At 37.0% G+C, this 25,904-nt stretch overlaps 1 protein-coding gene across 1 annotated transcript; it reads left to right on the plus strand.

Moving 5' to 3' along the window:
- Positions 1–25,904, plus strand: LOC149834196 (mannose-6-phosphate isomerase 2-like). Its single transcript, XM_090009303.1, has 5 exons — positions 1–288; positions 3,395–3,562; positions 22,384–22,587; positions 24,877–25,143; positions 25,362–25,904. The coding sequence occupies exons 1-5, from the start codon at positions 1–3 to the stop codon at positions 25,698–25,700; spliced, it is 1,266 nt and encodes a 421-aa protein (XP_089865429.1). The 3' UTR covers positions 25,701–25,904.

Genomic DNA, 25,904 nt, shown 5'->3' on the forward strand with positions numbered 1-25,904 from the left:
ATGAGGCCATCGAAGCCGGTGTTGTTGAAATGTGCAGTTCAGAAGTACGAGTGGGGGAAGAGGTGCGAGGAGAGCGTCGTGGGGAGGATTTTCTCTCTCAACTCTGGCTCCCCAATTGAGGACAAGCCATACGCCGAGCTCTGGATCGGTACCCACCCGTCGGGACCCTCTCTGGTTTTGGCTCCCGACGGCCCTTTGCCTCTGAAGGAGTGGTTGTCTCTGAATCCGGAAGTTCTCGGGCAGAGAGTCGTTGAGAGGTGGGGGAACGACCTGCCTTTCTTGTTCAAGGTGGGTGCCCTTATTTCTTCGGTTTTGATGCTCGTTTTTTCCCCCTTCTTCTTCAGTTCTCTCGTTTTTGGTGAATTGGGTACCAAGAAGGATGGTGGCAACAAAAATTTCTTGGTTTTTTTTCCTAGTGGGTTGTTCAAGCTGGGTCTCCCTTTGTTTTTCTTCACAATTCGCTTTTGCTGTTGTTCTCTACCCTCTTGCAGAAACCGTAGCTCGAGAGGTTTTCTGCTGTAGCAATCTTCTCCTTCTACCTCTTCTAGAGAGCCATTTGAAAGCAAATCTTTGGCATATAGAGGGAGAGTTTGATTGTTTTTATTTTTTTCCCTTTCCCTTTTTATATTCGTGCTTTTCTGTTTCTGAACAGAGTCTAACGTCCTCACTTGCTTCCAAACAAAGTCTAAGGCTCAATGTTGTGGCCTGTTAAACGCTATAGTCCAACGTCCCTTCTTTTAGGGTTTGAACTAGTTTATTTAACTGGCATACCAACAGTTTTAGGGAACGAGGTTAAACCACTCTTATTTATGTGCATATTTCTTATATAATCTAATTACACTTTTGAGTCTCACTGAGGTTAAGTCTGGTATGTTTATTGACTGATATTGACCCTTCTTTGAGGCTCATATCTAAATCTGCACTAGGTGGTTGTGTTAGACAGAAATTCTGGATATTTTGTTTGTTTATATTTATCAACAGTTAGAATCTATTGTTGAATCCATTTGTTAAATTGACAATTACTGTTCCTTCCAATATTGTACATTTGAAGGAGTTATCCAACATTGATAAAACATTTTTGAATATGAAATTTCATCAATATGAAACTATCGGTTCTACATTCTTAATACAAAACTATCTGTTACACTGTATTTCCGCATTAATACAAATCATGGACTTCATGTAATGGATAAGACTTCTGTTGATGTCCTGACATGCTCATTCCTAGGAAGTTGGTAGCTGCACATTTTTTTCACACCAAAGACAGCACACCATCATCACATGAATCACATTTGCTACATTTCTATGTCTGTTTGGAAACATGGTAGTTGAAGAGGTAACTATGAAATCCACATATCATCCAAACAGCTCCAAAAGTGGATTTGTAAAGTGCTGGCCAGTATTATGATGATGCTCCCAAACAGGCAGATGGGAAGTAGCAAATCCACAGAAGTTGTTGATTTCATAGCTCCTTCTCCAGCTACCTCTGAATGCCAGATTCCAAACAGGGCCGAAAAGTTTCTACCAAGTTCAGCCTCTATTGCTCTTTATGGATTTCTTTTTTTGGTTTTTAAAATTTCCTTCACTTTTAACTATTTTAGTTGATAAAATTTTTCTTCTTTTATATATAACAAGGGATTTATGTTCTTTCTTCTGCCCGAACTACAGAATGCTCTGCCAGAAAAATATTGTTCCTTTTTGTCTAGAAATCATATGTTCTTCTGTAGAAAAGCGGTTGTTCTTACGGTTTAAGTTTTTTTTTCTACTTAGCTTTGTCCATCTCTTGATATTATGCATTTTGATGTTCATGGATTTCGTATTTTAAATGGTAATTTGTCGGAATTTATTCGTTGCATCTTCATTAGCTTCTTTTGTGCTGCACAATTTTGAAATATCTTGTTGTCCCTTTTCGTGGATGTTATAAGTCCCTTGTTATCTGGCTTGCCTTAGAACTAATAACTTCCTTCTAAAATTTCAATATACCGAATTTTACGATAAGCAGTCTGGAAATTTGCTGATAGATTACCATTTGGCAATTGATATTTGAGAGAGATTTTTCTAGTGTGTAAAAGTAACCTGTTACCAATATTTTTACAATTTTTCATCTAACTGTATGAACATGGTACTTTCCTCTAGAGAAATTTTAACAGTTGAATGCTTAATGAACACAGAAGATTGACCTTCTCATCTGTTGTCCATAATGCTGCAACTCATCATCATCACTCAACATCTATCCACAATATAGCAGCTGTTATAGAAAAATCAATCCATTTATAAAACTGTATCATATTCCATCATTTCCTAACAATCTTTCAGCATTTTTAGTTGCCATGGAACATTGAAAATCGTGCTATCCAGTTGTTCTAGAACCTGCAGAGAACCATAAAAGGATCTTTCTGTAGTTGGATTTCACTGTGATTTAGTTTTTTATGAATCTTCTATTTTCCTCAATTGGATTCAATTTTGTCATCGATTATGGTTTTTAGCTTTCTTCTTTTGAAACTTATTACACTTGCATCCTCTTTCTTACTGCGGTTCTTGAATTTTTTAATATACTGTTTGAGCTGGTCATTTTTTAACTTTGTTTCTATTGATTTTTTTATTTTTCTAAAACCTTCTTCCCAATGGATATTATTCTGGTGTTCTATGTAGTCTTTCTTCTCTGCATGTTTTGTTAGATGGTTGCTTTGCATTTAAGATCTGTTACATCCCTGAAGCTCAGTCTTTTGGTTTTGGAAAAAAGCTGCTTTTTCATTTCTCTTGAATGTTCTTGTAATGAAATGAAGGTGTTCTCACAAAACACAACCCTATAAGGTTTATGCACAAGAGGCAAAAGAGTTACTCACACAACCCAACTATGGGTTGAAGCACAAAAGCCACCAAGGGCCAAGAGAACACATACAAAATGGTAATTTTTCTGTGTAGGGAATGCACACAAAATGCATAACATACAAGGGACCAAAGGTCCCATATTTATACACTTCAAGGGAGTGAGAGACTCCCTTTCTAGTCGTTGGGGAGCTCCCAACGGCTATATTGCCAAGGATTAAAAATCCCTTGACAATATAAACAAAGACAAATAAAAAATAAAAAATAAAGAACAACAAAAATGTAAAAAATCAGTTCTGCCCCTAATGGGCAGTTCCTATTACAAGGGTCAAAAGACCAAAATACCTCAAGAGGGTATATTACCTATTACAACCACAATATATATATATATATATGAACATCATGTACTACATTTTAACAGTTCCTATCATGTATCATGTGCTTCTCGGAAATTTTCCTTTTGCCTGGCACATAAATTTGGGCATCTGCCTTTTCTCATTAGTAGGTTCTTTTCAAACTATCATACCCTATTGATTTTTTTTCCTCTTCTGGTTGTTTTCTTTAGATTCTTTCAGTTTCCAAAGCATTGTCAATTCAAGCTCATCCAGACAAGGAATTGGCTCCTGTTTTGCATAAGGAGAGACCAGATATTTATAGGGACCCAAACCACAAACCTGAGATGGCTCTGGCACTTACAGAGTTTGAAGCCTTGTGTGGGTTTATTAATCTTGAGGTAATTCATCAATCAAATTGATGATTTTTATCTCTTTAGCTTTTTTAAATCAGTATATATGCTTAACTGGATACTGTATAGGGGTATTTTTTTGACAGAGATACTGTATAGGGTCAAAGTTCAATGATTTGTGTGAGTTATGTGGGTATTGTCTAGAAAGCATTTGTTTGCTTCTCTTGATGTTATGGTTCTTATAAAAGTTTAATATGTCTTGCATATTATTTAGTAAGTCCTTGATGCATTGTAATCTTGTCTATGTGTCCTTACACCATTTTAGAGTCCTTTTAGTTGTTTAATATTATGAAACCTGACTAATGTCATTCTATCATGATTAACTAGGAAGGTTGGACTTTGGGTGAATTATCTAACTGAAATAATCTGAGTTGGTAGAGTGACAGTATCCAGGGTTTTATAAAAAGTGCATAAACAGGATGATGCTAATAGCTGTGTTGAATTAATAGAACAAATGTAACCATCTGATAATGTGTATCTGATGCAACACAAATCAATTAACTTTTGCTAAGAAAAGGTGAATGGTGACATATAAGGATTATAAGGTTATAACCAAGAATAACCTTGGCAGTAAATGTGAGACTTAGAGATAGATGGTAAGAAAATGGGTGAACAGAAATTCAATGATTAGGTGGTGGAAACTTAAAAGTTTTGGAAATAACATGGTGTGTTTGGTTGAAATATAGATTAAATAAACTTTGGATTGAAATGTTAAAATATATTATGCAAAACAACAAGTGAGGTTCTTGGATATTCTCAAGGAAAACACTGTATACATAACGAAACATGGTGCTGGTGTCAAGAATTCCAAAATATATTAAAGATAAAGGGCGTATGTAAAGAGTGACAACAGGTAGAAATATGATTGATGTTAAGAAATATAATATTGCAAAATAGGAAATTAAGAAGGTTGTAACTAAAGATAAATACAAAATATATGGTGAACTCATAGACGATAGTATCAGCCTTCCAATATCAGGCAAAGGAAAACTAGGGATCTTGATTGTGATTGGTGTATGAAGGTTAAGGACGAAATGGTCTTGGTGAAAGATGAAGAGATTAAGTATAGTTAAAAAAAAGTGTACCTTATTAGATGAAGAGTAGTGGTAAAGTAAACCGGGAAGGAAATCCTGACCAGGGAATGATAGATAAAGAGAACAGTGAAGAGATTAAACTGCAATATAACGGATGCAGAAAAAAAGGCATTGAGACCAGTTATTATTCTCATACAAGCATAGATTTCATTAGGTAAGATTGGACTGATATGGTTTGTTGGATTATGTTACAAGATTCCAAGGACCTGATGTGACGTGGGGCAGGTTGACGTGGCACAACGACAAGATCCCAAGTTTTCTCAAACTTACCTGAATGGTAGGTTAGGATCTGTTCTCAAATCCTTGGATCTCCCTTGGATTTGAGATTTGAGAGATTGAATCAAGTAAGCATCCTCACCTTCATTATGAGGATCCATCTCCTTGTTAATCATCTTCTTAAAAATAGGAAATCTTTGCTTTTTCTTTGATGAATAAAAATCACATGGAGCTAGTGTCAATGCAAAGATGTTAATCAATTAAGAACGAGTTGCTCTACCCATTCTCAGTGCAGCATAGGCAATTAGCCTATAACCAACAAAAATTGCAGTCAAAGCAGCCACATCTAACCCCGTATTATCAAGCCCCACATGCTTAACTGCTGGGTAGTCTGCAACCCTACGGAGGATGCTCTCTTGTGAGGGTGACCCACTACATGCATAGTACTCTTCACCCGAGTACTGAACTCCAAGCAGCAGTTTGTAGTAGTAGTGGCTAAAGGAGACAAGGTAGCCACCTGGTTAGTGTCCATGAGGACCCCAGAAGATGGAAAAGAAGAAGAGCAGACCCACCTGAGCAATGACACCAAATGGGATTAGTATTTTAACTCATTGATTTAATTAAGTGAAACAATAATAAATTACAAGGGACAAGTACCTGGTCTTGAATATAGGAAACTTTGGAATGCTTCCACGAGGCCAGACAGAACTGAGACAAAGAACACCTGGGAAAGCCTTAGACCGGAGAAAGATTCATGCTTCCTTTCCTTCAAGCTCCTCATTAATAGCACACTGAACTTCAAAGGTAAGAGGCATCCTCATCAATAGCACGCTCATGCTTCCTCTCCCACCAGCTTTTGCTCCAACCGTTCTCCAAACCTGCTTTAGCTCATTCAATTATATGATACATCCCTTTTAACTCCTGCTAATCAGTTTAATGATGGGTGCATGATGCATCCTATGGTTGTACTGTTATATGTTATAACATTAATGGAATGTATCAACTTGATAGGAAAAGTAATTAAAAGAAATGTTAATATACTACTAACTCTAAAGTCAACTTACCCCTACATGTGTGAAAGATGGTGAGTAGATTTTGGTTGCTTCATGAGCGAAGCAGAAGAGTTATGTTGGTCCAACAGTAGTTATTATGACGAAGAAGCTGTCTTTAAGGCAGTGGCTAGGTTTTTGTTATATGACAAGATGACTGACTGCTTAATGTTAGAACCAGCGTGGTGATCAGGCTACTCCATGGCACTGAAGCTTGCCGAAGCCATCTTCAAGTCAGGTGGAACTCCTATGAATTTGACAAAAGCTATTTGATTCTAAGGTGGGGAGGAAGAGAGTGAATTGTGTTTGTGCATAGTTGGTTCCCTTGTAGGGTTTGCTGCCAAAGCATTAATTGGTCAAACAAAACAAATTAGATGTGCTCGTGGTGCTAGAATTGGTGCTTTTAGTGGTGCTGTTCTATCAATTGAGATGCTTGAATCAACAGCTGTTGGTGGACATTGGTCCTTGGTGAGTTTGCCATTAGAAAAAACTATATCTGAGTTGTTTAAACTTCCAAGCTGAACAGAACCGCGTTTACGAACTCCAACACTCCCACTGCTGTAGAAACTAATAGATAAGTTGGAATAATGAAATTGATCGTTAAGGTTCACTACCAAGTAATAGAAATGATTGGTGGCACACATGCTGGAGACACACCTGTGTTGCGAGCTGGTCTCGCAACTGCCCAAGTTCTCATGCCTCGGCTCACCACAAACTGCGCACAACTTGCACTGGTGGCTCACAGTTGGTTAGCTCTGTGCACAGGGAGATTTTACAGTCCTGTGTGAAAAGAAGTCGTCTTTCATATTTTGGGTCTGGATCTGGTTCAGATCTAGATCCAATACATGTTCATTATGCACAGGACTGACGCATATTCACTAATGGCTACATTGTAATTTAGATCTGTTGTAAAAGGGTATTTTAGTACCCTAATCTTTGTATTAAACCATAATATAATATGAAGACTGATGCATCGATTTCTGTGTGAGGAATCGTGGTTTCTACAGCAACATACTTTCTCCCTTTCGTTCCCTTCTCTCTTTGTGTGATTGAATATTGGATTCTCTGAATTCTAACATGGTATCAGAGAAGCAGATTCAGTCTTGGAGATGGTGACTTCTTTATGATCATCAAAATCGAGATTCTTGCTTCTTCCTAAGGTAATCCATTTTCATTCTTTCCCATCCCAACTTTTTCTTCCTCTTGTCGTCTTTGCCAAACTTTTCTTTCTTTTCGTTCTTCTTTAAAATTCCGATCCAGATCTCAATAAGGCTATTTCTAAATCCCGAATTTGTCCAGGTTATCTTCTGAAATCATTTCTTGAAATCGTGACTTTTCTTCTTTTCCTATTTTCGTTATTTCTTTGGATTTATTTCATATTATTTAACCCTAGTCTCGTTTGCAATCTTTGTCCTCCTGGAATAGTTTTTCTTTTCTTCCTTCTTGATCTTATCATTTTGTTGGATCTCTTTTGTCCCATCATGATTCAGATACACAACGTCTTAATCTAAAGTGATGTGCGCAATATTGGTCGAATATTGTTCAGATCTGCTTTTACAGCAAGGTCTGGTTTACTGCCTCTGGTTTAAAGATTGTCAGTGATTATTAAAAAAAAAAGCAAAGGAAGAGAGGCAACAAATTTTATTTGAGATTAAAATTCTGTTATGAATCCCTTTTTCCTTTGTTTTCATTCATTCTTGAATTCTTATTTTCTCTCTCTTTGGAATATGGATTCGTTTCCTTCTCAATGTGGTCTTTCCTCAAGTTTTCTCAGTCAACCCGTGTCTGAGAAGCTGAACAACTCTAATTTCTTACCCTGGAAGAGGCAGATCATCCCGTTCATAAGAAGTCAGGATCTTTCTGGACATCTGGATGGCTCTATTCCAGTTCCTCCAAAGTTCATACCACAGGAAGACAAGAATGGTAAGGGAAAATCTTCTATTTCATATGTCAGAAATCCAGAGTGTGTAACCTGGATGAAATAGGACCAGGCGTTGGTTGATATTACTTCTACACTGTCACAAAAGGTGCTTATGGCAATTCTAGATGACTGTTTGGCTATGCAATTATAGGATAAACTGGTTCAGACATATTCGCAAGTTTCTCAGGCCAGGGTTATGTTTTTAAGGAGAAAATTTTAAATGTTGAAAAAGGACTCCATGACTATCATGGAATACTTGAACAAAATGAAGACTATTATAGATCAACTAGCCATTGTGGGTTGTGCAGTAAGTGACAAACATATGGTGTTGCAGACTTTGAGCGGGCTGGGGCCCGATTATCACATGATTGTTACTTCTTTATTGTGCTTACCTGATTTACCTACATTTGAAGTTCTGTGTGCCAAACTCTTTCAATATGAGATGACCTTAAAAGGATTTTTTGAAGAGTCTCATGTTCACGCTGGAGCACAAGATGTTCTTGCCACAGGGGTTGCTTATGGACGAGGACATGAAAGTTATGATTTTTGAGGAAAGGGAGGTCAAGGAAGGAATGGACAAGGAGGTGGAATATTACCTACACCCGACATACCTCCTAACTCACAGAGGCAAAAGACAATTCCCACCTATTTTCTATGCAACAAAAGGGAGTATATCAAGGCTAACTGTTAGTTTAACCCTCAAAATAGAGGAAAATCAGTGCAGACAGATGCAAGGAAAGGGACAAATAATTCAAAGACCACTAGATATGTAAAGGAATTGTTATTGTCTGCCTTAGCAGAATTAAACCTAAAACAGAATGATCAGGGTACTTGGTATGTTGATTTTGGGGCAACGACTCATGTTACTGGTGATGCTGGTAAGCTCCTAAATCTTGTTCCTTATGTTGGTAGAAATTCACTGGAGATGGATTTCACAATTTTATTTCTCATATTGGAAACTTTGTTATTCCTATGTCAAAATCCCCTCTCAGTCTCAAATATCCTTCACGCTCCTAATATCAAGAAAAACATTGTCTCTGTTTCTAAGCTTGTTGATGATATTAATGCTTCAGTTGAGTTTACTCATTTTTCTATTCATGTCAAGCACCTTCGCACGAGGGAAACGTTCGCTGAAGGAAAATGACAAGGCAATATGTACGTCTACCAAGAGGATCCTTTCACTCACGTTCGCTCTGTTGAGCCCATCTTAAAGCTCACCTCATCGTCCTCTTCAGTGCTTCCTAAAAGTGTTTTTAGTGTTTCTAAATGTATTGAGCCAAATCTTTGGCATGGTTGTCTAGGTCATTGCAGTAGTCGTTTTATTGAAAAGCTTGTCTCAAACAGTCTCATTCTCAAGTCAAGTTTAGGATTAAGTGTCGATGATAAAAAATGTTCTAATTGTCTTTTGTGTAAGAGTCATGTTCTACCTTTTCATTCTATTAATAAAAGAGCTTCAAGACGTTTTAAAATTATCTGTTCTGATGTCTGGGGTCCTGCTCCAGTTACCTCTATGTCTGGAATTAGATATTTTCTTATATTTGTTGACAGTTATTCTCGTTACACATGGATTTTCTTTATTAAATGTAAATCTGAGACTTTTAAGTTGTTTCAGAATTTTCATTCCCTTGTTAAGAATTATTTTTCTAAAAATATTCTCTATTTTCAATGTGATGGAGGGAGGGAGTTCTCTTCAAATGACTTTATTAATTTCCTCTAAACTAATGGAATAAGTAGGCGGGTGTCTTGCCCTCATAAACCTCAACAGAATGGGATTGTTGAACGGAAGCATTGCCATATTGTCGAGAGTGCAATGAGCATGATGCATAATTGTAATCTTCCAGTTACTTTCTAGGCAGAAGCTTTCCATTTGGCAGTTTATGTGATAAACCGATTACCTATGACTATTTTGGAAAACAAATCACTCTACTTTCTTTTGTATAGAGTTCATCCAAATTATTATGATTTGCGTGTGTTCGGTTGTGTATGTTATGTTCATGTTGACAGTTCAATGCGGCATAAGTTTCAGGACAAGGCCTTGAAGTGCAGATTATAAGGGATACAGATGCTATGATCTTGTAAGTGCATCAAGATATCCAAAAATATTGTTTTTGATAAACTAAACTTTGATCATCATGCTAGCACTCCTTCTGGAGTTGAGATTTATCACCCCTGGTTGAATTTTGAACTCTTTTCTAGTACTGATGATGTTTGTCCTTCAGAATGTATTCAAAGGAACAGGGAAACCATGTCCGATACCGAATTGATTGCTCGAGAAAGTATGACATCTGAACCATTCTTGGCACCCGAAAGGTATAAAGGCATCGTTTATTCTCGGCGAGAAAAGGAGGTACCCCCCACTTCTAACCAGGAGATGAATTCCCCTTCTATCCTGCTTCAACCCTTGATGTCAGATCTATTCGCTCTCGACATCCGATTAAAAGATGGGTAAGTTATGAGAATTTCTCGATGGACTTTCAACTCTTTTTAACTTCTTTGGGTAAGGAAGATCAACCCACAATCTTTTATCAAGCCGCAAATTTCAAAAGATGGATCAAAGCCATGAATGAAGAAATGGAGGCTCTTTATGAATGTGGTATTTGGGATATTGTTCCCAGACCACATGATAGGAATGTAGTTGAGTCTAAGTGAGTGTACAAAATAATGTACAAACCGGATGACACTATTGAACAATGCAAGTCGAGACTTGTTGCAAAGGGTTTCACACAAGAGCAAGGACAGGACTATGATGAGACCTTGAGCCCGGTTGTGAAAATGGGCACCATCAGAATTATATTATCCTTAGCTATTGAACATGTCAACTTGATGTAAAAAATGCATTTCTATATGGGGATTTGAAAGAGAAAGTGTACATGGAGCAGCCCACTGGATATGCAGAAGGAGATTCTAAGGAATACATGTGCAGGTTAAAGAGAGCTATATATGGTTTAAAGAAGGTATCTTGCTCTTGGTTTGACAGTTTCTCCCTTGAAATGCAAAAATATGGTTTTAGTCGATCTTTTCTTGACCACTCTTTGTTTATATTCAAATGCTAAGATGTAGTTATCCTGTTATTGATATATGTAGATGACATTATCATTACAGGTAACTCCAATGATCATATTGAGCAGGTTAAAGAGCTCTTGAATCACAAATTTAAAATGAAGGATCTTGGTAAACTACGATATTTTCTTAGAGTTGAAGTTGACAAGACTACTAAAGGAATGACTCTCACCCAACATAATTACACCATTGATGTTCTCAGCAAGGCAGGTATGAACGATTGCAAACCTTTAGGCACACCATGCGTTCTCCATCAGAAACTTAGTTCTCAAGATGGAGAGTTGTACGAGGATCCTATGGGATTTCGCAACATAATTGGGATGTTGCAGTATCTCACTTTTACTCGGCCTGAAATTGTTTACTAAGTTAATCAGGTATCTCAGTTTATGCATGAGCCGCGTGTTGGGCATATAGAAGTTGTTAAACGTATTCTTCGGTATTTGAAGGGAACTATCGGAGATGTTCTTCTGTATAAAAAGAGGATGAATGAACAACATGCACATGAACTTGTTGTTTACGCGAATGCAGACTGGGCAGGAGATCCAAATGAACGCAGGTCAGTCTCAGGCTATTGTGTTTTCATTGGAATGAACCTAGTTTCTTAGAGTAGTAGGAAACAAAAAACCATTGCCAGGTCGAGCACAGAGGCTGAATATAGATTAATGGCAGCTGCCGCAGCCGAGGCAACATGGATTAAGCACTTGTTGACAAAAGTAAGAGAATCGATCTCTTTTCTTGTATGACAATCAAAGCGCCATCAATATGTCTTTTAATTCCATTTATCACAGCCATGCCAAGCACATTGAAATAGATCAACATTTTGTAAGATAGAAGGTGGAAGAGGAGATTGAACCTGAGTTTGTTCTGACTACTGATCAAGTTGCTGACCTTTTTACAAAGGGACTGACCAAGGACAAATTTTGGATGTTAAAAGGCAAGTTGCTCATGGTTCAAAACCATGTACAACTCGAGGGAGGGTGAAAAGAAGTCGTCTTTCATATTTTGGGTCCAGATCTAGTTCGGATCTAGATCCAATACATGTTCATTATGCACAGGACTGACTCATATTCATCAATGGCTACATTGTAATTTAGATATGTTGTAAAAGAATATTTTAGTACCCTAATCTTTGTATTAAACCATAATATAATATAAAGACAGGTGCACCGATTCCTGTGTGAGGAATCATGGCTTCTACAACAGCATAGTTTCTCCCTTTCATTCTCTTCTCTCTTTGTGTGATTGAATACCAGATTCTCTTAATTCTAACACTGTTCTACCTCAAATGCACACAGACACTGGATTAGCACAATTGCCACACACGACTTTTGGCACGACCACAGGCAGCACGTGCAGGTGAAGCGTACACAGGCGTGCACAGGCGTGCACAGGCGCTATCGGTAACACACGCACGTAGGCTCAAGCAGGAGCGCGCACAGGTGCTGCGTCAGTTAGATGCACACGATGCTATACGCGCACAAACGTGCGGGCGGCTGATACTTATAGGCGCGCGTCAAGTCTGGCACAAGAGTAGCTTGGCACTCGCCCGATAATCATATGTCACAAGCATCATACAACATGTATCAAGTGCACTTAAGAACTACAAGTTCTAGCGTCAGTTTGCCGATGCACTTAGCTGATCTTCGCTTAACGGCATGTGAGCTCAGCTCATGCATACGTCGATGAGGCGATCGAAGTCACAACGCGCCTTGCACACAGTCCAGCACAATGACAATCTTTCAGCAACAAGTGACGCCGATGCAACATGTCAGCCTGTCGCAAGCAGCACATAGACTGCACGGTAGTGTCACACAAAAATTAATCACAATGAGCTGTGTGATTGCACTTAGCTGGACGTGGATATTACAATGAACAATGTCCAGATTCGAGAAAACTGTTGATTTTGCCTTTGTTCATGGGTTTTGTTGCTTGGGTTTGTTCTTAATCTGGCTGTGTTTGCCCTAGAGAGTGATTGGAATCAGTGTGAGTGCATATTTTGTGATTTTTGTAGAGTTTTGATGTTGTTTTGGGTGGTTCTTTTCTAGCGGTAAAGTGTTTCATGCTTGAAACTTGGGTCTTGAACTGTGGGTTCTTTGATTTTGCTGCATAGTGGTGTTTTTTTGTTTATGTAATCATATTTGTGCACTGTTGGGTTGAGTAGTTTGGCTAGCACGTTGGGATTTTGCTGTGTGGTGGTGTGCTTTATTTGTGTGAGCATAGTTGTGCACTCTTGGGTTGAAGTATTTCGACTTGCACGTTGGGATATTGTGCTTGTTCTCTTGGTTGGTTGAGGTTTTATTATTGTTTCATATCTATAGAGCTTGTCTTGCATTGATTTCAGACTTGTGAAGCTTTTTAAATTATGAAGAGTAGGTTGTATGTGACATGGAGGAGGGGATTTAGATTGTCCTAGTAAAGGTAGATGAGACTAATTATGCATATTGAGCTGATTTCTTAGGAGCAGTGGTTGTGGGAAAATGTTTGGGAGGTTACTTAAATGGTTCGAAGGTAAAACCCAATGTTTCAGATGAGGGTTTTGATAAGGCTATAGAGGAATGAGTCATGAACAATGCGAGAGTCAAGGCATGGATTCTTGGGTCCATAGAACAGAGAATTGCCATAAATATAAACAAGAGAATTGGGCAAGGCATTATCAACTCACTCAAGAGTCCAGAAGTATGCTCCAAGGAAACAAATCCATTAAGGAATTTTATTCAGATATGCAGAGAACCTGGGATGCTCTTGCACTTGTGGAGGGCCAAAAGAAATATGAGAAATATACAAAGTGTGTGTCTTGTACATCATGTCAAACCTATCTGAAACTTCTTGATTAGCACAGGGAGACTAACAGAGTTGTTGAGTTTCTCGTGGCTTTTAGACCAGAATTTGATGGAATGACGAGTGTCATTTTGCATCGCTCTCACTTACCATCTGTAAATCAAGTCATTGAACAGTTACTTGAAGAAGAGGCTAAGATGAAGTCTCTTAGATCATATCCATTTGGGGATAGTGTCATGGCTGTATCTCGATAGATGGGTGGTAGATTTGGTGGAAGAGGTGGTGGTAGGATTGGGGGACGAGGAGATTTGGGATCTGGTGGAAGAGGTGACCTTAGTTTTGTTCAGTGTCACCATTATAAAAACTTTGGGCATATAAAAAATTATTGTCCTGTTCTCAAGAAAAAGAAAGATGGGGCATATGTAGTTTCTTTCGAGAGTGAGGGTGTAATGCCAAAGGATGAGGAATCAGTTGGTCGATCACTTGCTAGCAGTGAAGTGATAGGTGGTAGGAAGCTTCAGAGGTTAGAAACAAGTTCAACATGAGATCCAGCATCAGATTCAATAATTGCATCTTCTTGCTTAGTTAGTCATAGATCCTTCTTCTTCTGCCGCTCCTGCCTTCTCTTATAGTATTACTTTCTCGGGTATCTTAGGTCATCCTTATGGTTGGCTAATAGACTCTAGAGCTTCATGTCATATGACACCTCATGATTCTGTCCTAGCCAACTGTCGATCCTGCAATGGTATCATTCTCACTGCAAATGGTTTTTCTATGTTTGTTTCAAGTAGGTTCAATTACTTGTGATTCTTATCTTGATAGTAAATTCAATCTTCCTCAAGTTTACCACGTTCCAACTCTTGCTATGAATCTTATTTCTGTTGGTCAAATTACCAAACTTAACTGTAATGTTATCTTCTCTTATGTTGGTTGTGTTGTGTAGGATCAGTTGTCAGGGAAGAAGATTATGATTGGCCATACAAAAAGAGATTTATACTACTTGGACTGGATTGATATGAGGAAGCAAAAGGAAGTTGGAATTGGTTATAGAGTTTCAGTTATAGATGAGCCTGTTTTGTGACACCAGCGACAGGGGTATATTTTGAAATGAAATTGGGATCTTCGAAACACGAGCTTAGATTAACAAGAGCAAGTGTCAAGAATGACACTAAAGCATAACCCTTAAAAAGGGTATAACTGGAAACAAAATAAAAATAAAAATGTATTCTTTATTGATATGAAAAACCAATTGCTTAAGAAGCATTGGAGTAAAATACAAGAGGGGCTGCACCCCTTTATATACACAGCTGAAAGAGGACTCAATAGAGCTGTTGGGCACAGTCCAACAGCTCTATTGCTAGTCAAGTCTGGACAGGACTTGACTAGCAACAGTCATTCTAGTTCAAACTGAACTAGATGACATAAAGACAAAAAATAAAAATAAAGGAAAAAAATTACAGAAAAGAAAGAAATGAAAAATGTATATATATATATAATAATATAATATTATTATATATACATATATGTACAGTTTTACATTTTAACACTCCCCCTCAAACTTACGGTACAATGAGCGAAAGTTTGTCTAAGAGAAAGTGAAATCGGGGAGCAGCGAGAGGCTTTGTAAAGAAGTCTGCTAACTGATATTCTGAAGTGACATATGGCAGATCAATTATCCCGTGTAGATATTCCTCTCTGACGTAGTGACAATCCATTTCGATGTGTTTGGTGCGTTCGTGGAATGTTCTGTTACTGGCAATGTAGATCGCACTTTTGTTGTCACAACACATTTGTGAAGCCTTTGTTGCTTCAACTCCCATGTCAGCAAGCAGTCGTCAGAGCCAAACTACTTCCATGGTTGTGGTTGCCATGGCTCTGTATTCAGCTTCGGTGGATGAGAGAGTTACCTTCTGCTGCTTTTTACACCTCCACGAGATTAATGATTCCCCTAAAAAGACACAAAAGCCAGTGGTTGAGTGTCTGTTATTGGGATCACCTCCCCAATCAGCATCAGTATATGCAATTAAATCAAGAGAAGAGGAGGAAGATAAGAAAAGTCCTCGTGAAAGAGAGGACTTGATGTATCTGATAATACGCATGACTGCTCCCATATGAACAGAAGTAGGAGCATGTTGAAATTGACTTGCTGTATGAACAACATGTGCTATATCTGGTCTGGTAATGGATAGATAGGAAAGTGCCCCGACAAGCTGTCTGTAAGGAGTAGGGTCTGCAAGAAGTTCTCCATCATCAATCTTCATTTTAACATTAACAACTTCTAGAGTGTCGACTTTCTTATCATCAGTAATACCAGACCTGAAAACAATATCAAAAGCAAATTTAGTCTGAGATAATAAATATCCTCTAGGAGAATAAGCAACTTCAATGCCTAAAAAATATCTCAACAAGCCCAAATCAGTCATTTCAAAATGAGATTTAAGAAGTGTTTTGATTGTTTCAACTCCCTGTTTATCGCTTCCGGTGATGATCATATCATCCACATAGAGAAGAAGCACAATGATCCCTGCATCAGAATTCTTAATAAACAAAGCAGTGTCAGTTAAACAGAATTGAAAACCAATATCAATCATAACACGACTAAACCTATCATACCAAGCTTTTGGTGTTTGTTTAAGTCCATAAAGAGCTTTTTCTAAGCGAAGGACTTTACCCTTAGGAATACTTAGACCAGGAGGGGGTTCCATATATACTTCTTCAACTAGCTTTCCATTTAAAAAAGCATTTTTGACATCCATTTGAAAAATAGACCATTTTTTGATAGAAGCTAAGGCAATTAAGGTTCGGACAGTAGTCATACGAGCCACCGGAGCAAAGGTTTCTTCATAATCAATCCCATATTCTTGGGCATAACCTTTGGCTACTAAACGGGCTTTATATCTTTCAAGAGTACCATCACTCTTGGTTTTAATTTTATAAACCCATCGACATCCTATAGTTTTCTTCCCTGGAGGAAGATCTTGAATATTCCATGTAGAAGCCTTTTCAAGTACATCTAATTCAGCTTTCATGGCTTCTATCCATTTGATATCATTTTTTGCTTGAAAATATGTGAATGGTTCTTCATATGAGTGAATTAATGCAATAACTGCCCTATATGTGGGTGAGAAAGACTCGTATGATACAAACTTTCCTGGAGGCCTCGAGATTCGGGTTGATTGTCTAGTTGGAATGTTAGAATATTTCTCAAGTGCACATGGAGGATTAGACTCTTGTCGCCTGGAATATTGAATACTAGTATCTCTATGAACTTCTTCATTTTCAACATTAAGATCAATAATTCTTTGATCATCATCAAAGTTACAGTCAAAGTCATATTCATTAGATGTTGATGTTAGATCTAGCAAAAAGGAGTACTCAATGACGTCTTTTAATTTTCTAAAATCAAAGAAGCTCTCCTTTTCAAGAAAGGAAACATTTCTAGACACATATTGTTTATTATTTTTGAAGTCAAAACATCTATAACCTTTCTGGTTTTCAGCATATCCTAAAAAGGCACAGGGAATCGCACGAGGGGAAAGTTTATCATTTTTGTCAGTAAATATGAAACATTTGCACCTAAATATTCTTAGTCTAGAGTAGTCTGGAGAAATGTTCATAAGTTTTTCAATGGGAGTGATATTTTGTAACGAAGAAGATGACATCCTATTAATGAGATATGTGGCAGTTAAGGCAGCTTCTGCCCAAAAGTCTTTCGGGACTTGATTTGCTATTAATAAAGTCCTAGTGGTTTCTATAATATGGCGATGTTTTCGTTCTGCCAGTCCATTTTGTTGAGGTGTATAAGGACAAGATCTTTGATGTGTGATGCCATGCAATTTAAGATAATTTTGAAAATCTGTGGATAAGAACTCTCCTCCTGAATCTGTGCGAAAAATAGTAATATCATTTTGAAACTTGTTTTTAACCATATTATGAAAAGTTTGAAAGTATGAAAATACTTCAGACTTATATTTGAGAAAGTACATCCATGTATGTCGGGAGAAATCATCGACAAAAATAACATAGTAAACAAATCCTCCTTTAGAAATTACTGGTGCAGGACCCCAAACATCCGAGTGTATTAATTCAAGTGGTCTTGAAGAGAAAAAGGTTCTGTTCTGAAATGGTAATCTTTTCATTTTGCCGAGAATACAATCTTTACAATCAAATGATTCAGAGTTACAAAATTTTCCTAGATTTGGAAAATGTTGGATTTTGGCTATATGTGGGTGACCAAGTCTCTTATGCCACAGTTCCAACTCTATTTTTTGAATATTATAACAAAAAGCTTTCTTTGGCATTTCCAAAAAATCCATGTAATAGAGTCCTCCTTCTCTATGGCCTTCCCCAATCAGCTTGCCTGACTGGCGATCCTGTACCCAACAACCATGAGAAGAAAAAGAAATATTACACCCATAATCAGAAATTTGAGATACAGATAAAAGATTTAAATTTAATTTGGGAACATGTCTAATTTCTGGAATAAAAATTTTTTTTGTTTTATAAATTTTTTCAAAATTTCCTATTCCTTCTATTTCAAGAGAAGTCCCATCAACAGTAAAGACCTTTGACACACTTGTTTTATTTTTAACACATTTGGATAGACTTTGATTATTTGGGGTCATATGAAAAGATGCACCAGAGTCAAGAAGCCAAGAAATTTTACCTAGATCAGAAAAAGATGAGGCTGCTGCGCCGGTTGAAGCTTCAGATGAGGAAGAGGCACCTTTGATGAGAGGCTGAAGAATCTCCATTAGTTGGGCCAGGGAAACTGGTGCATCCTGATCTTTAGGCTCCGATCCAGCAATTGCAGCTCTTTTTTCTCTCAGCTCCTTAAGTTTGGGACATTGTGGCCTGTAGTGTCCCGGTTCATGACAGTGATGACAAATAACTTTCTTCTTATCATAGTCACCATTTTGTCGGTTAAAGTGAGGAGGCCTATATGATCGAACATGATTCCCTGGTCTAGACACGACTAAAACGGAATCATCTTCAATTTTTAAAGAACCTTTCCGGAGACGATTTTCTTCCATTGTTAACTCTTCAATAGTTTCAACAATAGAAGGAATTTTTCCCCGGTGAAGTAGGGCCGATTTAGTGGTTTCAAATTCCGGCCTTAATCCAGTGATAAACTGGTAAAAATGTTCGGCATCGAGTTGTTTCTGACGAAGCTCGATGTCTTCGGCACAATGCTACTTTGGTTCTAAAAGGGAAAGTTCTTCCCAAAGTTCGGACAACCCATTGTAATATTCACGAATAGTTTTGTCTCCTTGTGTCATCATTCGAACTTTTTCTTGGAGGTTGCACACGTGTGCAATATCTTTAAGGGAATACATATTCTTAAGGTATTCCCATGCCTTATCGGCATGATCAAATTTGGCAAGACTTGAGCATTTTTTAATGTCAACGCTATTGATAAGCCATGACATTATCTTCGCATGAGATATTCTCCATTCTTTCCATTTCTTCTCGTATGAGGCAATAACCTTGATTTTCTCTTCTTCCGATAGAGGGACCTCTTTATCTCCCTCCTTTTTAGTAAGAGATAGCTTAGGTTCCGAATCGGAACCATCCACAATCCCCCATAAGCCTTTTCCCCATATATGATGCTTCATGATTGAAGCCCATGTTACATAGTTCGTATCGCTTAGTTTCATAGGCATGATGGTGACTTTATCATTGTCATCCATCGATTACAAGGAGAGAAAGAATAGGGATAGAAGAGAAACAAGAAGGAAAATGAAAAAGAAAGAAAAAAAACAATACAACAAGATGTGAAATCTTCTCCAATGAAGTGATAAAACACTTCTCTTCAAGTGGCGAACACTTTTGCAAACGGGCACAGAAACCGAGGCATCTTTTCCTCAAGATTTAGTACTTCCGCGGCTCTGATACCATGAAATGAAATGGGGATCTTCGAAACACGAGCTTAGATTAACAAGAGCAAGTGTCAAGAATGACACTAAAGCATAACCCTTAAAAAGGGTATAACTGGAAACAAAATAAAAATAAAAATGTATTCTTTATTGATATGAAAAACCAATTGCTTAAGAAGCATTGGAGTAAAATACAAGAGGGGCTGCACCCCTTTATATACACAGCTGAAAGAGGACTCAATAGAGCTGTTGGGCACAGTCCAACAGCTCTATTTAGAGCTGTTGGAATGTGTCAGTCCAACAACTCTATTGCTAGTCAAGTCTGGACAGGACTTGACTAGCAACAGTCATTCTAGTTCAAACTGAACTAGATGACATAAAGACAAAAAATAAAAATAAAGGAAAAAAATTACAGAAAAGAAAGAAATGAAAAATGTATATATATATAATAATATAATATTATTATATATACATATATGTACAGTTTTACATTTTAACATATTTCTAGCTCTAGGTTGCAAAGTTTAGTGTCCTTAGGAAGTTTTGAAAAATCCAAGTTAGTTGTGTCAAATCATGTTAAATTGTGTGAGTTGTAGATTGACTAAGAGGCATGCTTTGTCCTTCTTGTCTAGTGATAAGGAATCTGAGAGTCCTTTTGATCTGGTGCATTCAGATGTATGGGGTTCTCCTATTGTGGCTAAAGGAGAATTATCCTATTTTGTAACTTTCATAGATGACTGTTCAAGATTTACATGGATATATTTTATGAAAAATAAAAGTGACCTTTTTTAAATCTTTAAGAGCTTTTGTACCATGATTGAGAATTAGTTTGCAGCCAAGATTAAAATTCTTCAAACTGACTCTGGTGGTGTATATATTAGTTATATATTTAAAAGGTTCCTGCAAGAGAATGTTGTGGTTCATTAAAAATCTTATTCCTACACTCCTGAGCAAAATGGTGTAGCTGAAAGGAAAAACAGACATATCTTGGAGACAACAAGCGCTCTTCTGTTTGGAGGAGAAGTACCAAAAGTGTTCTGGGTAGATAAATCATATGCCTTCTTGAGTACTTAAAGGCATATCTCTTTTTCAAAAATTATATGAAAAAGCTGAAAACTATGATGTGTTGAAGGTGTTTGGTTGTGTATGTTTTGTTTTATTAGCTGACAGATACTGAGATAAGTTATCTCTTAAGGCTATCACGTGTTGCTTTCTTGGTTTCATCGATGGGTAAAAATGATACAAATGTTATAATCCTGTTGGAATGAAAGTATATCTCGACATGTTTTTCATGAGAATGTGCTATATTTTAGTCAGTATGGAGAAAAAATAGAAAATGTGACTGACTTGTTCTTTTTTGTTCCTTTTGAAGAAAAAGGTGTGTGAGAGAGGATGGAGAGTTGAGGAGAGAAGGGGGAGCAAGTCATGGCTAGAGAAAATAGGTTTGGTCAAATTTACTCAAGGTGACATGAAGATGTGATTGAAATCCCATTTTTAAATCAAGTGGAATAGCAGGGAAGTGAAGAGGCTAATCCCGATCCTATTCCTGCATTAGCTGATCCAGGACAACAAAACTTAAAGTTGTCATCTTTCTTCTCTACTTCTTTCTAGGTACGATAAAAGTTTTAGACCTTCTATGCTCCCATCTCGTTTTGTATCCTATGAGTCTTTTTGCTCCTCATCATCGTGCATTTTTAGCCTTAATCCCATTCCTATGTTGAACCCGAGTCCTATGCAAAGGCAGTAGGAAAGAAGGAGTCACAAATAGCCATGGTTGATGAAATGAATGCAATTGAAATAATGCAGGCATGAAAACTAGTCAAAACTCCTCCAAAGGAAAATGTTATTGGTAGAAAATGGGTGTACAAGGTAAAGACAAAGGCAGATGGGTCGGTGGAGATGTATAAAGCCAAGTTAGTAGCTAAAGGATACAGTTGATGTTTTGAAATTGATTTTGCTAAAACATTTGCTCCTGTGGCTCATATGACCACAATTCGTACACTACTTGCAGTGGTTGCCATGCAATAGTGGGTGTACAAAGTGTTTCTTGTCAGGCTATCGGATTGATAGTTTGAGTGCTTTCACTTTCTGTTGCAAATATTTCCATGTTAATAGGTATCGATTTTCTTGTTGCCCTGCAGTTTAGAATTAACTTTTAATTACAACCTCGTTGTCCTTTTCTATTTAAACAATTACATTTATCGCTTTAGGACAGGTTGATGGTGTAGTCCATATGCTAGTCAGAGCAGCATGTCTAAAGTTTTGTTGCCATATGTAGTGATCTATGTGCCGTATATACATGTTTTTTAATAAAGTTCTTCACTTTATTACATCTTTTCTCAACCGCCCATATTTCAAGTAAAAATTGTCATAGAAAGTTCTTCACTTTATTACATCTTTGCTCAGCAGCTCAAATTTCAAGTAAAAATTGTCATAGATAGTGTTCCTTTTAATTAGTATATGGTAGGATTTTCTATATGAATGATGTGATCAAATTTGATTTTTGGTCTTGCATTTCTGGAAGTTTGTGCAAGCATGCACCTGTTTTGGTACCTATGAACATAACATCGTTAGTGTTCATAGTTTTCTTATCTGGTTCTTGGGGTTTATCAGTGTTCTGCTAAACGGCAGGTTCACCTCCATTTTATCAGACATATCAGATGTATTACTGAATCTCAAGCAATACACACACACACAGACAGACACGCTCACTCTTAAACACACACATGTGCTTGCAAGTACACTTTCTTTTGCACACACATACACACACACACACTCTTCCTTTGTGATGATGCATTCTATTTCTTATTTGCAGGAGCTTAAGAGTGTGCTTAATAGTGTACCTGAGATTGTACATTTGGTTGGCGAGAAGCATGTACTTTTAAGCATTAAATCCACAGACACAGAGAATGTGAAAGCTGTCTTGCGATCAGTCTTTACACAACTAATGTCGGCTAGACAGGATGCAGTTTCAGAAATGGTGACCAAGATGAAAAGCCGCCTGAATGATGAAAAAAAGGTTGCAATGTAATTCCTATAATTTTTATTATTACACACACCACAAAACAACTCCAATATTTTGAACAATCTCATGATATCTTTTTTTTCCATAAAATATTTCAATATAATTTTGTGAAAATCTAAAAATATAACACATTCATATATTATAATATTACTACGAAAAAATTTCTATTCTAAATAGCAATTTTCTTCATTGCTGTTTTTAAATCTTAAAAGATTTTTTTAGTTATATAATGGTATTAAAAAGATCTACACTTTATTTTTTCATTTTATTAGTTTTCCTGTTAAATTTTTTTATGATCTTAATATATATATATATATATATATATATATATATATATATATATATATATATATATATATATATATATGAAAAGTGGTAGCTGCCTAACACTTTTTGAGCCTACCACCCGCCTACCACCAGCGAATAGGGATTTTAGGGTTGTTTTTCGCAAATCTGACCCTGCAGATGTGTTCGGCGTAGTCGATTTGCTAGAAAATGATACTTGGATAATGATTTTTCGATAAGAAAGATGAGTTTTAAGCATTTAATATTTTAAAAAAATTTAGACCGTTGATCTTTAAACATTATAAAAACCTAACTGTGTGTCAGAATCAAACGATCCAATAGTCGATTCTTATAAAATCAAGCATGTTGATCACATCTGTATGGTCAGATTTTAGAAAAATAAAAAAATAAATCATTCCAAAGCCCGGTAGGCTGGCGGTAGGCTCGAAAAGTGTTAGGCAGCTACCACTTGCTATATATATATGGTGTTTCTATGGTGGTGCTGTATAGAGTTACCGAAAGCTTCTTAGATAGGTGGGAAGTTCGCTTCTCGGAAACTTGCTTTGGAAGCACGATACTCGTCGCTTCCAAAACTTGATGAGAATCTCGATTCCCCCACGCTTCTCCTATTCTTTCAACGCGCATCATTTGTTCTTCTTATATGTTTTTTCACTCTACTTTTCATATTTCTTATGTGTTTCTTTCCATGCTTCTCACCCACTTTCATGTGCTTTCTCTAAATTGGCAGTCATCATTTATAGATTTTGTTAAAAATTTAATTCTTACACTAAAAAATCATGAAATTTAAGTGGTCACTTTTATTTTAGTTTTCATTTGCATTCCATTTTAATTCCCATTCAATTCTTATATTGCTTTTTTGTTTTATTCCTCGCTTCCCGCTTCCTATACATTTTAAAATGCATCACTTCTCACTTTTGCTTCCCTTATCGTTTCCTGCTTCCGCTTCCTCATCTGACAACCTTGGTCCTGAGCTTATGGTGCTACACACTTGATTTACATAGATCTAAGCTTCAAAAGCAAAATCTAACCGTTAGATCATGTTTAACATGTTTTATTTATTATATTCAGGTGTTAAAGTTGACTCAAATATGACGTTTTATACCATTTTTAAACCACCCTCATTTTCATGAATTGTTAGCCGTTGATTTTCACCATCTCCAAAATAGAATCTTATAGTGTATTAAACATGATAACACTTTCTAATGTACTAAATAAATTATGTTAAACACGTCTCTGCAGTTAGATTTACCATTTGGTGACTAGATCTGTGCAAACAAGAGTTTGTACCACTATATGGTATCACAGTACAGAATCACCATATATATATATATATATATATATATATATATATATATATATATATATATATATATATATATATATATATATGTGTGTGTGTGTGTGTGTGTGGATTCGATTTTTTTTCACCTTACCTGACTAAATGGGTTCGGGTAGGCCAGTTATTCCAACCCAGACCCATACTATTGACATCCTTATTTGTATTAGCTGGCATTCTGATTGTCCATAGACTAGTAAAAAGTTCACCTAAATTTTTCAAAGGCGCTTTAGTATCCGAATACTGGCAGATGCTACATCTGCTATTTTCCTTTGGGCCCTGTTTGGAAACTAGTAGCTGGGATGGGAAGTGGCATTTCAGGAAGTGACAGTTGGCAGCTACCATGCTTTAGTGTAAATACAATGCCACTTCCCATCCCAAATGCATTAACTCCCATTCCAGCTACCAGTTTCCAAAAAGCCACCAGGTGGTAGTTTGACCAACTTTTTTTGTCAAATGCATCAACTCTTATCCCAGTTCCTAGATTCCAAACATGCCCTTGGTGTTGCCAGTAAATACAATGCTCCATCATGTTTTTTTTCAAAGATTGTCTGGTTAGGCATATAACCTTCTGTTGAGGTTTGAATAAATGTGTGTGTCCTCTCTTTCCTGACTTGGAGCATAGCTTTTTTGCCTTGTAGGTGAGGTTTTTGACAACTAAAGAGCAGCTTGCTTTACGGCTAGAAGAACAATATCCCAACGATGTTGGGGTTTTATCTTCTTTCTTTCTGAATTATGTGAAGCTTAATCCTGGCGAAGCTTTGTACTTGGATGCAAATGAACCTCATGCTTACATTTATGGTGATTGCATTGAATGCATGGCAACATCAGATAATGTTGTTCGAGCAGGACTAACACCCAAATACCGTGACGTTGAAACTCTATGTTCTATGCTTACGTATAAACAGGTGAAGTATTTTATAACATATTAAACGTTAATGTTATCAAAGTTCCTCTGAATAATAAAATATTGGTAATCACCATGATGCATAGATATACACTTCCTCCTGCGTGTAATTGCATGTTTCAGTACATCTTGTATAATTTTCAAATTTGGCGCCATAATCTGACTATGCTGCTAGTGATGAGTTTCTTGGCATCTCCCTTGTGTAATCTGATCATGCAGGGTTACCCTGATATCTTGAAGGGTGATGAAGTAACAGAGTACACAAAGACTTATCAACCACCATTTGATGAGTTTGAAGTCGACCATTGTTGCCTTCCATTTGGAAAGTCTACAACTTTCAACGCGGTCCAGAAACCATCTGTTTTTATTGTTCTGGTTGGCCATGGATCAATGAAGATTGGGTTGAAGGATGAAGTTTTACTACAAGCAGGCAATGTTTTCCTTGTTCCTGCAGACACAGAGATCAGCTTAACTGCTAGTGTTGATAACACAGAGGGCGGTGATAAGTCTGGCGTATTTCAACTGTATAGAGCTGTAGTTAACAGAAGGTTTATATAAGAGGCACATTTCCTTACCCGTCCAATTGTCCTGTGGTCTGTATATGAAATCTGTTTCCAGTCTTTCCATGTAATGAGCTTTTGTAAAATATATATTCAATGAGTTTTGCTGAAAGCCAGATGTATAACTATACTTAAACGTCATATATTGTGACCATAATCTATACTACTTATAAAGGAAGAAAGAGGGGCATTAGGAGACAAA

The sequence above is a fragment of the Nuphar pumila genome, chromosome 6, assembly GCF_984573655.1.
Source record: "Nuphar pumila chromosome 6, dmNupPumi1.hap1.1, whole genome shotgun sequence".
Taxonomy (NCBI): Eukaryota; Viridiplantae; Streptophyta; class Magnoliopsida; order Nymphaeales; family Nymphaeaceae; genus Nuphar; species Nuphar pumila.

Excerpts from the sequence above, each read along its gene's own strand:
- LOC149834196 (XM_090009303.1), top strand. The coding sequence starts at position 1 with ATGAGGCCATCGAAGCCGGTGTTGTTGAAATGTGCAGTTCAGAAGTAC. Across the intron at positions 289-3,394 it reads ACCTGCCTTTCTTGTTCAAG|ATTCTTTCAGTTTCCAAAGC; the intron begins GTGGGTGCCCTT and ends TGTTTTCTTTAG. Across the intron at positions 22,588-24,876 it reads GCCTGAATGATGAAAAAAAG|GTGAGGTTTTTGACAACTAA; the intron begins GTTGCAATGTAA and ends TTTGCCTTGTAG.